The sequence below is a fragment of the Salvia splendens genome, chromosome 4 (genome assembly GCF_004379255.2).
Source record: "Salvia splendens isolate huo1 chromosome 4, SspV2, whole genome shotgun sequence".
In the NCBI taxonomy this organism is placed as follows: domain Eukaryota; kingdom Viridiplantae; phylum Streptophyta; class Magnoliopsida; order Lamiales; family Lamiaceae; genus Salvia; species Salvia splendens.
Window position 1 is genome coordinate 28,098,318 of NC_056035.1, and position 15,552 is coordinate 28,113,869.

The 15,552-nt window shown below is 40.1% G+C and overlaps 1 protein-coding gene and 1 long non-coding RNA gene across 2 annotated transcripts; one reads left to right on the forward strand and one right to left on the reverse strand.

Annotated features, from left to right (window-relative positions):
- Positions 1-868: 868 nt before the first annotated feature.
- LOC121801385 (DNA-directed RNA polymerase II subunit RPB1-like) lies at positions 869-3,433 on the reverse strand. The gene is made up of 5 exons (XM_042200866.1): positions 3,259-3,433; positions 3,046-3,151; positions 2,542-2,665; positions 1,442-2,326; positions 869-1,362 (listed from the first exon to the last, which is right to left on the reverse strand). The coding sequence occupies exons 1-5, from the start codon at positions 3,380-3,382 to the stop codon at positions 1,015-1,017; spliced, it is 1,587 nt and encodes a 528-aa protein (XP_042056800.1). The 5' UTR covers positions 3,383-3,433; the 3' UTR covers positions 869-1,014.
- A 6,338-nt stretch (positions 3,434-9,771) lies between these two features.
- Positions 9,772-13,621, forward strand: LOC121799293. The gene is made up of 4 exons (XR_006050237.1): positions 9,772-10,043; positions 10,506-12,569; positions 12,647-12,723; positions 13,219-13,621. It is a non-coding gene; the product is annotated as an uncharacterized LOC121799293 (long non-coding RNA).
- Positions 13,622-15,552: the final 1,931 nt, after the last annotated feature.

Consider the following 15,552-nt stretch of genomic DNA (forward strand, 5'->3'; position numbering starts at 1 on the left):
CATCTTGGTCGTCCACCGGATAAGGCCGATAGCCACCCGGAGCTTGCGAACTTTGGGTTTGAGAAGGGGCCAAAAATTTTGTTTCCGAACTAGGAAATGGTTGCGAGCCGAACCATTTGTGGTTCCAACCGCGAGAGTCTGAGGGGTGATCACCGGAGCCGGACATTTTTTTGTTGTAAGAGTGAAAGAAAGATTGAGAATGGTAAGAATGGAAATGAGAGAATTTAGATGAGAATTGTGTAGTGTGGTGTGAAATTTTTTGTGTGGAAGTGAGAGTATTTATAGATGAAAATGTGAATTTTTGGGGAAAAAAATTGAAAAATAAATTAAAAGTGGAGAGAAAACGGATATAATTTTTTGGGAAGTGGGAAAATATACATATTTTTATTTTTAATCGGATTTTTTAATTAAAATCTGATTTTTTTTAAAAAAAAAGGAAATTCCAACGGCATTGCCGTTGGCCAATCAGGCGTTGACACGTGTGCTGCTCTCTGGCATGGACGTACTCGATGTATCGGGCAGCTCCGCGCCGCTGGCACGGACGAACGGACTGCGTGGTATCACCCCTGCGGATGCTCTAAAAAGCGCTAAATCGCAACGCGGTTCAAGTGAGTGGCAGTGCCCATTTAAATCCAAAGGCTAAACTATATCGGGTGGAGGCAGTGTACTCTTAATTAATAATTATAATATGCACTCTAATGACTTATTCATTGAGATTTTAATGTCTGTCTCTCATTAAGGTTAATATGCAAATAACAAGATTCAACGTACAACATGAATATAAAAAACCATGAAATTGAAACCCACTCCTGTTTAATTCATAATATTGAAACACCACCATTTCCATTTCAATTAAGCCAGCCAAAACTAGAGTAAAGAGATAACCAAGTGAAAATTGATAAGTAAAAAAAAAAAATTTATGAATCCCTTCAAATGGGGAGATGACCACAATATAGCTCGTACAACAATGCGCCTCATGAAAAAAAAATATAAAGAAAAAAATAGCCATAAAACCTATAAAGGATCAAATGGTTCTGGCAGAAGTTCAAATCCATTATCGAAGATGGATCCTTGGTCAGACTTATCATCAATACTATGTAGCCAATTTGTGTTCTTCAGATCTTCTTTTAGAAGAATCATGTCGTACCGTGAACTTTCGTAAATATCAATGTTGCTCAATTTCGCACAAGACTGAGACTTGTCTTCCTCGCTGCCACTCTCGGAAAATCGGCTGCTGTTATCAGCCACGGACAGGCTTCCGTTGCTGGACGCTGTACCTGGGTGTACTTTCTGGTTGCTGGATCGAATGCTTTGAGGGAAAATATTCGATCCTCGAAACCCATTGTTGCCATTCCGTATGTCCTGCCACATATAGAACAGGATTTAATCAACCCTCGGTTTAGACTTTAGAAAATCAAATATCGTTAAGGAAAATGCGTACCATATGCCGTATGGCCATGTCAAGGGATTTTTTTGAGATAGTACGGCCAAATCCTGTGCTATCTGTTGATGTCTTTGCAGGTCTCCGAGATGACAACTCTCTCCTTGAGTCAACGACATCATTCAATGGTCCATTGGAAAGTGTTCGGCTTCTTCCAGTGGGTTCTGCAACTCTTCCCCTGCTTACCACTGGAGATGACTGTCGCCTAGTGACGCTAGCATTGTTTGTGATGGGCTCTTCATTCCCTTTTCCAGTGAGAGCGACACCAGGTCTGGACCTCCCGGCAGATATTGGTCTATCTGGTAAACTAGTTCTAAGGTTAGGTGGTGTATCATGTGGAAAATCATGGAGTACGATTGGTTGTGATGGAGCCCGAACTCGTGGTCCAGGGGAGCTCGGTCGTGAAACTGGAGTTGCAGTTTTCCCATTTGTGAGACTACGCCCCCCAGGGGTTGATGGTCCAGACTGAGAATATGATGGCGCCGAATTTCGACGGGTGGGCGTTGATGGCCTTGATGTAGTTCGAGGAGCAGGGGAATTCAAGTTTGCAGAAATTTGAGGCCTTGAAGTAGGAGTAGATGGTCTCGAAGTTGCTCTTGGTTTATCAATCGAAGAGGTACTGTGTGTAGGGCGGGGTTTAGAAGGAGTAGAAGATCTCGACACTGATGGACGCGAAGGAGTAGAAGGCCTTGTAATTGAGGAGGAGCGGTTGGTAGGGGTAGACGGTCTGATATAAGATGAAACAGAAGCAGAACTTGTGTTGAGAATGGATGTTTGTTTATTGGAATAGGTGCTATACTGGGAACTCGAAATAGAAGGCCTGGTCACCGAACTGCTTCGAGTTGGTTTTGCCACATGATTGCTCTCTGAATGAGACACTGATAACTGGAAACAAAAAACTCTGGTTGTAGTTGCGACATTAAAAAACAACGTAGATTCCCTAACATATATAATTAGCTTGGTTCACTCAACAAACCAAAGTAAATGAGATAAAAATATTAAGTCAAGTTCAGCAAAAATAACAAAGATAGAACTAAAAAAGTAATAAACACACTGGCAGCAGAGATAGGGAGTAAATATAGCATGGCAAATTGGCATACCCGGGAAGCTTTGGCTGTCGAGACTGAACGGTTCAACGGACCACATCTTGGAGCCATAAGACCAGCCTGCGATTCTTTTCCATCAAAAGCAGGGACCAACGGAGTTCCCGGAGGAGTAAGAAGCCTATCAGATGAGGGAAATGAGGATTAATAGGTAGGAGTGATTGAACAAGACACAGCCTCCTCCTACATCTATCTACAAATAAATTCCTCAACAAACAATATTTTAAATCTAAGATGAATCGAATTATCTTGAGATTCATCCTTGTATCACCTAAATAAAGTCTATTGGTTGTAAAAAATGATTATCAAATTCAGATTCAATTTTCATAAGAAGTAGTAATTCAACTGCCAAATTAGTCTTCAATAAGGTTGATTAGAGTGATTATCAAGTTATCCTAGGGCTTGATCCGTAAAAGAGTGATAGAAATGGAAATTGATTGGGAAACAGTAAGGTAGATCTGATTCGGAAAAAATGAAAGTAATAATTGAAAAGAGAGTTACCAATCATAATCGTGCTTGCCTCCATCAGCGGATGACAACAAATCATCCAATCCAGTCCTCCCCGTTTTGGCGGATCCAAGCGAAAGCCTCCCGAGTTTCAGCGAGACTATACACAAAACACAAAAATGAGCGCGAGATCAAAGCAAACGGCAGAGGCGTGATATATCTACTGAAGTTAAGCTAGTAGATGCAGATAATAGAGAAATAGCATACCGTCGGAAGGGGCAAGGGAGAGGCTGCGGCGGCTTTTGGAGAAGAGATCTAGGTTGTCGTCGGTGGAATTGGGGAGTCCATTGATGGTGTGGCCGCGGCGGTGGTTGCGGGAGGATTCTCTCATGGAGTGGACTAGAGAGAGAAAGAGTGAGGGAAGTGAAGAAGACTTGTGGTGTTTGATTTGAGAGCAGTAGTTGTTGGGTCGTGATACCGCCGATCTCACACACGCACGAACGAGGAAATAAAGCACGCAAACGATATAACGTGGTTCGGTGATAATCCACCTACGTCCACGGAGAAGATGACCGGAATCTTATTGATGGAACTCTCAATACAAGAACTTCACACTCACAATCTATCACTCTAAGCAAACGCTAGCTAGTGCAAGAATTCTCTTCTAATTGTGTGTGTAATCTGTGTTCTACGTCGTTCACTACTGAGCTCTATCGAGCTATTTATACAAGATGCAATCAAGAAATAAAATCCAACTAACTCTATTTCCCAAAGTTAGTTATAACCGCTGCTCGGCTAAAACCGAACTGCCATTCTTGGTTAGCAACCGAACTGCATTTCTCGGCTATCAACCGAACTGCCATTCTTGGTTAGCAACCGAACTGCATTTCTCGGCTATCAACCGAACTGCCTTTCTCGGTTATCAACCGAACTGCCTTTCTCGGCTAGCTCAAAGCCGAGCTTTATTTCTTGATCTCTTCTCGGAGCTGCCGAGGCTCCACCACTCGATCACAACCGGACTCAAAGCCGAGCTTCATTTCCGAGCTCAGAAGCCGAGCTCCAGTAGTTTGCATGGACACACTTTCACAAATCTCCACCTTGTCCTTGCAAAACTCCATCAATATCTGGATTCCCTTCTCAATCCTTGTTACAAGCTTCAACACTCCACAATCTCAACCAACTTCAAACAATGTTTGAATTTCGAAGTTGGCAGAGATTTTGTCAACATGTCTGATGCATTTTCTTCGGTAGGAACTTTCACCACATTGATCTTTCCACTTTGAATCTCATCTCTGATGAAGTGTCTCCTCACATCTATATGCTTCGACCTCTCATGGAACATTTGATGTTTTGCTAAACATATAGCTGAGTTGCTGTCACAGTTAATCTTCACTGCTCCCAGCTTCATTCCTAAATCTTCCAAGATTCCTTGCAACCATTTTCCTTCCTTTGCAGCCTCAGTCAGAGAAATATACTCAGCTTCGGTTGTGGACAGTGCAACCACAGACTGCAAATTTGATTTCCAGCTGATTGCTGTGCCATATAGTGTGAAGATGTAACCACTCTGAGACTTTCTGTTGTCTAAGTTAGCCGCATAATCCGAGTCACAGAATCCTTCTAGGACTTCCCTCTCCTCAGACCAAACTCCACCACCAAACTTCAAGCCAACCATGACAGACCCTTTCAGATATTTCAGAATCCACTTTAGTGCTGCCCAGTGATCCCTACCTGGATCAGCCATATATCTGCTTGCAACGCTTATGGCATGAGCCACATCCGGCCTTGTACATATCATCAAGTACATCACACTTCCCACTATATTTGCATAGGGTATCCTGCTCATCTCTTCTCTATCTTCAGCTGTCTTTGGCATCTGTTCTTTACTGAGTTTGAAGCAGCTAGCCAATGGAGTGGATACTGACTTTTCACTCCTTACCTGGTATTTTTCTACCACCTTTCTGATATAATCAGCCTGAACCAATTTCAGTTCTTTCTTCTTTCTGTTCCTGACAATATCCATACCCAAGATTCTCTTGGCTTCCCCAAGATCTTTCATATCAAATCTCTGCTTCAACTCCTCCTTGACAGACAGCAGCTCACTTTTGCTTGATCCTGCCAGCAGAATATCATCCACATACAGCAGTAGATAGGCCAGTATTAGATTTCCACTTCTCTTGACATACACGCAGCTATCAAAACTGGATCTCTCAAATGCCATCAATTCCATCTGCTCATGAAACTTCTTGTTCCACTGCCGGCTGCTTTGCTTGAGCCCATATAGGCTTTTCTTTAACAAGCAAACTTTCTTTTCTTCTCCCGGCTTCTCAAAACCCTTAGGCTGCATCATATAGATCGTTTCCTCTAGATCTCCATGCAAAAATGCTGTCTTCACATCAAGTTGATGCAGCTCCCAGTTGAAATGAGCAGTCATGGCCAATAAGATCCGAATGGAAGTGTGCTTCACCACTGGAGAGAACACCTCTGTGTAGTCAATACCCTCTACTTGTGTGAATCCTCTAGCAACCAGCCTTGCCTTAAACCGTATGCTTTCAACTTCCCCCACCTCTACTTTCTTCTTAAACAGCCATTTGCAACTGATCAGCTTCTGAGTCCCTGGATCAGTCACCAAAATCCAAGTCCCATTTTTCAGCAAGGACTCTATTTCTTCTTCCATGGCCTTGATCCATTTCTGACTTTCCTTGCAACTCATGGCTTCTTCATAGGTTGAGGGTTCTGAAAACATGAGTACTTCTGCTACACATAGAGCAAAGAAGCTCATGTCATAATCTGAGAATCTGCTAGGTAGGCCTGCATTTCTTCTTGGATTTCTTCTGGCCCCTTGAGCTGCAGCAGCCTGCTGCACTGGTGACTCCTGCTCACCTGTGTTCTGAGTATGTTGAGAGCTAGTTGCTCCACCTTCTTCTTGATTTCCTGTGATCACAACATCCTCATCAGTGTCTGTTCCAGCAGATTCTCCACCAAACTCAAGGTTTTGCATTTCAGAGCTACTGCCACCACCAGAGGGCTTCCCATCATCTTTAAATGGCATCTCCTCTTCATTGAATGTCACATCTCTGCTCACAATGATATTTCTGCCTTCTCTATCCAAATTCCACAATCTGTATCCTTTTACCCCATCTTGGTATCCCAACAACACACATTTCTTTGCCCTTGGCTCCAATTTACTCTGCTTAATGTGTGCATAAGCAGCACACCCAAACACCTTCAAGGCTGAGTAATCACCTAGGCTTCCATACCATCTTTGATCTGGGGTCTCATTGGATATAGCAGATGATGGACACTTATTGATCAGATTAGCTGCAGTAGAGACAGCCTCTGCCCAGAATCTCTTTGGCATTCCAGAGTAGAATAGCATGCACCTCACCCTTTCTAGCAATGTCCTATTCATTCTTTCTGCCAGCCCGTTCTGTTGAGGATTTCTTGGCACGGTCCTATGCCTTCTTATCCCTTTCACCTTACAGAAACTATCAAACTCCGCAGACAGAAACTCCATGCCATTATCAGTCCTTAGATATTTAAGCACTGAGCCCTTTTCATTCTCATATCTAGCATGCCATTCTCTAAATTTTTCAAAAGCTTGGGACTTCTCTCTTAGAATGTAAATCCACACTTTTCTTGAGTAATCATCTATGATGGAGATGAAATACTTACCTCCACCTATGGATTCAGTTTGGGATGGCCCCCACAAGTCACTGTGGGCATACACAAATGGGGCTGATGAAGTGTGTTTCCCACCAGAAAATGGCAGCTTCTTTGCCTTTCCTAGAATGCAAGATTCACATTTCTTTAGGCTGTCTGATGCACTTAACTTCATCACTCCTTGTTTAGCCAGCTCTCTTATGCCTTTCTCACCCACATGTCCAAGCCTGGCATGCCATAGATGCAGGTCTTCTGTCTGGGCAAGATTCACAGCATCAACCACGGTTTCACCCAGCAAATAGTATAGGCTGTTCTTTCTCTGGGCCTCCATTACAATTCTGGTGCCTTTTGTTACTGTGAGGATCCCATCACCAGAGTTGAATCTGCACCCTTTTGACTCTAGCATTCCAAGAGATATTAAATTTCTCTTGATTTGAGGAATGAATCTGACTTCTGTGAGAGTCTTCATACTCCCATCCTTCATCCTCAATCTGATGTTCCCAATGCCCTTGACATTGCACACTTGATCATTTCCTAGCATCACTGATCCTTCACAAGCTGATAATTCTTGGAACCAAGATTTGTGTGAGCAAATGTGGAAGGAGCACCCTGAATCCATGATCCAGCATTCTTCAATCTTGGCCCCTGAGTGGATATTCAAAGCTTCATTATCTTCAACATCCTGAGCCAGATCAGCAGTCTCTATGTTCCCAGCCTTTTCTTGCTCTTGTTTCCTCTTCCAAGCAAAACAATGCTTCTTTAAATGGCCCGGTTTCTTACAGTAGTGACAGCTTCTCTTCTCCTTCCATACTCCACCTTCTTCCTTCTTCTGGAACTTCTTCTTGGAACCCCTTTTATTCTGATTATTTTTCACATGCAGACTCTCAGCTACTGGATCAGTTTGTTTGTTATTAGCCTTCTGCGATTCCTTCATCTTCAATGCAGAATGAATCTCTTCATAGGTGACCTTGGTTTCTCTTCCAAGAAGCACTGCATCCTTGAAGTGCTCATAACTTTTAGGCAGGGAATTGAGCAACATCAATGCCTTATCCTCATCTTTAATGACCTCATCGATATTCTCAAGATCATCTATGCATTTCCCAAACTCCTCGAGCTGTTCAGAAATGCTCTTCCCATCTGAAAACTTGAAAGCAAGAAGCCTTTGCTTCAAATGTAACCGGTTCGCCAGAGACTTGGTCATGTACAATGACTCAAGTTTCCCCCATACTCCTGCAGCCGTCTCCTCCTTGGAAACTTCCCTTAGCACCCTGTCCGTGAGGTTCAAGATCAGGGTGCTATAAGCCTTATACTGCATATCTTGAAGCCTTTGCTTCTCCTTTTCATCAGCATCAGGTTTGCCTTCTTTAGCGTCACCTTCATTCTTCAAGATATCCCATAGGCCTTGCTGCATCAAGATGGCCTTCATCTTCAGCCTCCACAGCCCAAAATCGTTTCTCCCGGTGAACTTTTCCACCTCGAACTTGGCTGTAGACATTTCTCAAAACGAGCGGTGGGCAATCGCCAAGATCAGCTTATACAACGGAACCTCTAGACACGAACTCACCCAGAAACCAATCAATCGGCAAATCGTGGAAGTCTTCCCACAGACGGCGCCACTTGTTGGGTCGTGATACCGCCGATCTCACACACGCACGAACGAGGAAATAAAGCACGCAAACGATATAACGTGGTTCGGTGATAATCCACCTACGTCCACGGAGAAGATGACCGGAATCTTATTGATGGAACTCTCAATACAAGAACTTCACACTCACAATCTATCACTCTAAGCAAACGCTAGCTAGTGCAAGAATTCTCTTCTAATTGTGTGTGTAATCTGTGTTCTACGTCGTTCACTACTGAGCTCTATCGAGCTATTTATACAAGATGCAATCAAGAAATAAAATCCAACTAACTCTATTTCCCAAAGTTAGTTATAACCGCTGCTCGGCTAAAACCGAACTGCCATTCTTGGTTAGCAACCGAACTGCATTTCTCGGCTATCAACCGAACTGCCATTCTTGGTTAGCAACCGAACTGCATTTCTCGGCTATCAACCGAACTGCCTTTCTCGGTTATCAACCGAACTGCCTTTCTCGGCTAGCTCAAAGCCGAGCTTTATTTCTTGATCTCTTCTCGGAGCTGCCGAGGCTCCACCACTCGATCACAACCGGACTCAAAGCCGAGCTTCATTTCCGAGCTCAGAAGCCGAGCTCCAGTAGTTTGCATGGACACACTTTCACAGTAGTAATGGGGAAACGACGTCGTAGGATGAATGATGAGCAAAGGAATGGAAGAGAAAGGTGGTAGTGGTGAGTGAGTGAGTGAGTGAGTGAGTCAGTCAGAATTGAAGAGGCATGTTCGCTTTTACACGGTAAATGAGGAAATTCTGGAATAAATGAGGTGTAAATTTATAGTTGTTTTAATTGAATTGATGGGAAACATTAATTTCACTGCCTTGGATCTCAAAATTTCAACTTGCTTAATCATTATCTCTCAATAAACACCTCCATAATTGGACATAGTTGTTTTAAATCTATAAAATCAGGATTTTTTTTATATGAAGAAATTATATATTTTTTTCTTTTTGAGGAAAAAGAAAACGAAAATGAAAAAGAAAAAGAAATTATACTTTACCCACGAGATGCAGCGGAGTAGTAGCGATTGGCTAATCATAAATGCGGGTGGGTTTTGGCGGTAAATGAAGATTATGGTTTGTCGAGGAAGAGAATAGTTGAATCCATCATCTATGTAATATAGGGTTGGGGAAAAATATGGGAAAAATGATATATCGCTCGTATCATATTGAAAAATATTGAAAAATTATCGGATTTTCGATATATCGTAATTTTCGATACGAAATGATACCGTACCGTACGTTTTCGATACGATAACGATATGAATTTCCCTATATCGCGATATATCGTTTTATATCGAATATACGATATATATCGATATTTTCGATATATCGTTTTATATCGAATATTCGAATATATCGAAACATATTGAAATTCAATACACATTAAAATTTAAAATTATAAATAAATATAAATCCATTTAATTCATTAATATATTTAGAAAATATATATATGAAACAATTAGGATTTGGAACCCTATCGCTCACCTCACGCCGTCTATCTCTCAATCTCGCTTAGTCGCTCTCATTCTCACGATTCTCTCGCAATTGGTCGTCCACGCCTCCACGGTCCATCTCCGGCGACGTCCTCCAGCTTCTCTCACGCTCCCCACCGCATCTCTTATCTCCGGCGAGCGGCTGCAGGCTTGCAGCTCCTATATTCTACAGCCCTTCAGCTCCAGTAGACTCAAAGTACTGCCGCTCCTATATTCTACAGCCCTTCAGGCTTCAGCTCCAGTAGACTCAAAGTAATTAAGTGAGTATTTTAATTTATGTCATGTATAAGCAATTTCATGGTTTATAAACTTCCAAGATGATTCCATTCTTTAATTATCTTAACAAATTAAGTCGGTCACTTTTTATTTGAAACCAAGTTGTTGTACAAATATGGTATGCTATTTGTTTGCAATGGGTTTAATTAAGTAGTGATTAAATATGAATGCATCAACATCATAAACGAAAAGTATTAAGTATACTCCAAATCCAATCGTTCTCAATATGTCTTCAATATGTGTAGATATTAAGGAATTAGGAGCAATATCTCATCATTTTCACTAAACATTATCTAGTTTATTTGTTAAAGGAAATGGTTTAGAAACTATTTCGACAGTTTGATTTCAAACCCAATATATTTGATTTTGTAGTGTTGGAAACCTCTTTCAACTTATTGCTGCTTATTCATAAAAATAAGATATTCACTTTATTGTTATTTATTCAGAATGGAATCAACAGCTTCTCATTCGCATCCACTGCCACTTACTTCTGAACCATCAAAGCAACAAAGCGCTTTCACAAATGATGAGGGTACTAGTAGAAAACGATCAGCAGCAGAAGATTCCTCAGAAAAACCTCCTTTAGCTCCTATAAAGAGAGGTAGAAGTCAATATTGGAAGCACTTCGAAAAACAATGAAGAAAACGAGTCAAGGAGAAAGAAAAATAGGGATATGCAACTACTGCAAATCTGAAGTACCAACTCTTACTGTGAGTACTACTGGACTGAAGTATCACTTGGAGAAGAAGTGTGAATTAAGTCCATTTTATCCTGCGAGTGGAAATGACAAGGGCCAAACTGTGTTGACAAAGGAGACTATGGGAAAAGGAAGTCAAATAGTGCCTCATTCTTTTAATAAAAAAAGGTGTGAGTTGAAGGTCACGGAATATGTTATTACAGATGAAGTGTCCTTTCGGGCTGTTGAGGGAAAATGATTCGTTGCGCTTGTCCATGAATTAGAACCAAGGTTTCGAATTCCCGACCGAAAGAAGGTAGCAGGTATGGTTTTTGAATTGTTTTTAGATATGAAGAAGAGGATTAAAAGTGTGCTCAATGGGAAGAGAGTGAGTATTAATACAAACACATGGACATCAGTTCAGAATATCAATTACATGGTCATCACTGCTCACTTTCTAGATAATGATTGGAAATTACATAAGAGAATAATTAATTTCACGAAAATCACTAGTCATGCAAGATGATTGAGGTTTGCTTGAGAGAATGGGGGATAGAAAAATTATTTTCCATTGTGGTTGATAATGCTTCTTCGAATGATATTGCGATTGATTATTTGAAGAAAAGATTGCATATTGAAAACACATTGCAATTTGATGGAAAGTATTTGCATTTGAGATGTGCTTCCATATACTCAACTTGATTGTCAAGGATGGATTAAAGGAGCTTAATTATGCAATTGAGTCTATAAGAAATGTTGTTGTGTTTATTCATTCTTCCCCTTCTAGATTGAGTAAATTTAGAGAGTATGCGGTACTAGCTAAGTTTTCTTGTATGTCAACGATGCCCATGGATGTGAAAACGAGGTGGAATTCAACATATAAAATGCTTGATGTTGCATTGAAATATAGAAGGGTGTTTGAAAGAATGGTTGACGAATGGATTCCTTTCATGAGATACTTTGATGAAAAGGATGACAAGGGTAAACAAAGAATGGGACCTCCACTTAAAGAGGATTGGGATAATGCAAAAGCATTTGTTCATTTTCTCAAAAAATTTTATGATGTCACTTTAGAGTTAAGTGCATCAAAAACTCCTACATCCCAAATGATTTCTGTGTCTATGTTTGCTCTAAAAATCGAGATTGAAAAAAATGTGATGATTCGGATCCGATTATGTCAGAGGTTGCAAAAGCAATGAAGGTGAAATTTGACAAGTACAGGGGTGATTGGAATAAAATGAATCCAGTAATTTTTATTGCCAATGTTTTGGACCCGAGGAACAAGCTGAAAATGCTTCAAGTTAGTGTGAATAAATTGAAGAGATTTGGAGATTCTAACCAAGAGGTTCGAGAGTTGTGTGACCGATTTAAAAATGACTTGGTGACTTTGTGGGTTGAGTATAAGGGAGTGAGTTGGTTACTCAGAAACCACTTCCAGAAAATAGTGGTAATGGAGTTCAAGAAGAAGTTTCTCAAGACCAACTAAATCAGATATCTAATGAAGTGGATAAGTACTTAGCCGATGAGATGGAGAAGCGATCTAATCCCTGTTTTGATCATTTAGAATGGTGGAAAGGAAGTGGAACAAGGTATCCAATCCTTTCGCTCATTGCAAAAGATATCTTTGCAATTCCAAGCTCAACCGTAGCTAGTGAATCCGCTTTTAGCTTGGGCAAAAGAGTTGTAGATCCTTTTAGGACTAGTTTGAGTCTAAAAATGGTTGAGACATTGGTGTGCACCAATGATTGGCTCAAAGCGGATGATTTTAGCTTATACAAGGATCCGATCGATGATGACCTTGCTTTTTATCAAGAAATTGAAGAAATCGAAAAAAGTAAGTGTTTCTTTAATTTATAAACTTTATTTGTCATATATGATTAATTCCATTTTATGTTTCTTTTTATGCTCAAGTCACTCAACCATTACTCAAGAGACTCGAGATGGTTCTCCAAATTAATCTTCTACTAGTTGATCCACCAAATGATGAGGTATTAATATTAAATTTGGTTGCTATCTGATATGCGGTAGCCATTAGGATTCTTAATTGAGATTGAGTTCGTAAGTAAATTATATGAGTAGATATGACTGGATCGGTCTTATTATTATAGACTTTGATTTATAAATTGTGATTGAGTTCATAAGTAGTACTACATGAGAATATATGACAGGATTGGTCTATTGTTCTAGACTTTGATTTTAGCTTGTGTTTGAAGAGCTCTCATTTTGCTAAAGTAGATAGTTTAAATTATTAATTCATTTGATAACATTGATATGAAACTCACTTCATTAAACTATCTGCTAATATCTGATATTTTGATATCTTCTACTAGTTGATCCACCAAATGGTGAGGTATTAGTCTTAATTTTGTGTTTGTAATTTGTCAATTAAATGTCCACTTCTTTGTGTTGTATATCTAATTTGTATATGCCCATTTTATTGTTCAATTCTAATCTCTCATCTCTCTTGGTCTTGGATTATGTAGGTTAATATTTCTAGATGATTTCGACAAGATGAAGGGTTTGGTGTTCAAGAATCAAGATCAAGACAACTACTCCCTCTGTCCCATTAAAAATGAAACGTTTTCCTTTTTGGCCTGTCCCATTAAAAATGAAACGTTTCTAAAAATGGAAACAATACTCTCTCTACTTTTTCTTTTCTCTTACTTTACTCTCTCTTCATTAACTCACAAAACAACACTACATAAAATCTCGTGCCAAAAAGCAAATGTTGCATATTTAATGGGACGGAGGGAGTACTAGTTTTTGCTAATTATTGTGATGGAGTTTGTTCAAACTTTATGGTGTGTTTTTTTGTACTTGGTTGTGTTGTATTTTGATTATGGAGATAAGAACACTATTAATTTTATTGTGTTGAAGTTTTATTAATTTTTGTGTGAATTTTAAGTTTTGAAATTATAATTTTCGATATACAGGTATTCGATACGATATCGATATTTCGATATAACGTACCGAAATTCGATATATTGAATTTCGGTACGATATATCGAAATATCGATATGATAACGATATTGATATTATCCATATCGAAAGTTCGATATATCGAAACTTTCGATACGATAACGATATGAAATTCTTTCATATCGATATTTTCGATACGATATACGATACAATGTTTTCGATACGATATCTCGTATCGACCCACCCCTAATGTAATATCACCATTTACGAAGTCATTTTAATTTGGCACGAGTTTTAAGAACATTTTTAACTTGGTGACATATTGTAAAAGAAAACACTCCCTCCATCCCAATTAAGTTGATACAAAACTATTGGGCACAAAGATTAAGAAATTGTATTGAAAAGTTGGAGAGATAAAAGATAAAGAGAGAGTAAAGTAGGTCATGAAAAAAAAGTAAGAGGTATGAGATGATTTATTTTTAATCAAGAAAGGAAATGACTCAACTTAGTTGGGACGGAGGGTATAGTAAGTAGAATAAATCTGATTTTTAATATTAGTTCTATAATAGATTTAAAGTAAAAAAGAGTTTGCGGAATGAGGGATCCACATACAAAAAATAGAATAACGTAAATGATTGTTTCAATTACGGACATCTCAAAATAACAAAATAAATTTTCAAATCATGGATAAAGGGAGCATACTGAGTACTCCACCCGTCCGTGAAATGTTGTCCAATTTTGTCATTTTAGTCTGCCTGCAAAATGTTGTCCACTTTTCTTTTCTCCATTTTTGATAAATAGCTTTCACTTTCCGTAACTCGTTACACTCACTATCTATTATAAAATGAATCTATTAATGTGAAACCTACATCCCACCATAACTTTTTTCACTCACTTTTCTGCATATTTCTTTATTTTACCAAATGTGGACAATATTTAACAAGCAAGCAAAGGAGTATCAAAATAGGAGAAAATAAATTAACCTACAAACCTACAAACTTTAGGCTTTTCGATTTCTGTCATGCAGAAATTGCTGATTTCTTGAGTTTTACCCGTCGAAATTCGTTCCAGATTATTTCATTGGATTCCTCGTGTCTTGTTCTTATTTTCCACCGATTTTGTTTTAGGTTTTTAGCGTCGTTAGGGTTCTTTTTGTCGTTTTCTTCAATTCTGGTGCGCCGTCGAGTTTGTTCACGTTTTCAGGCGACCGGCCGTCCCTTCCGGTGAGGTCGTGTCGTGGTTGTATCGGGGAGGTCTGGAGGTGTTGGGTGTTGGGCGGGCGCCGAGCGGTGGAGACCTGTGGCGGCGGCTGGGTGTGGCGGCGCATTTTAGGGTTCAGTAGGGTTTGTTCGTTTTTCCTTCGTTTTCATTCACCGGAGCTGGTTTGTCCGGCCAACTCCAGTCCGGTATGGTCTGTGTCAGTTCTGAGAGAGGTGATCGGGTTAGGGGTTGTCGTCGTTCACCAGTTGTGGACGCACTAAGCGCGTGGCGGCTAACCCAAAACCTAGGGTTCCCGCCATGGTTGCTCCTCACGGTGGGGCGACGATCGCGGCGGTAGTGCGACAGAGATGGAGGGGAAGGAACCGTGGGTGGCTGGTAGTGATGGGAAGGCCGCCGGCGTAGACGCTCCACAAACTGACGGGGGCGCGGATGATCGAGTCTCACCGTCGGACTTGTCCGACGACTCAGGAGTTGGTTTGAAGCTGATGGCGGATGAAGAAAGGAACATTATTGTCATTGATCTTTGCGATACTGGAGGTGATCTGAAGGTTTTCACTTTGGAATCGTCGAATAATACCAAACCCAGATCATGAATTACATGCTACTATTGAGGTATTAGTCTTAATTTTGTGTTTGTAATTTGTCAATTAAATGTCCACTTCTTTGTGTTGTATATC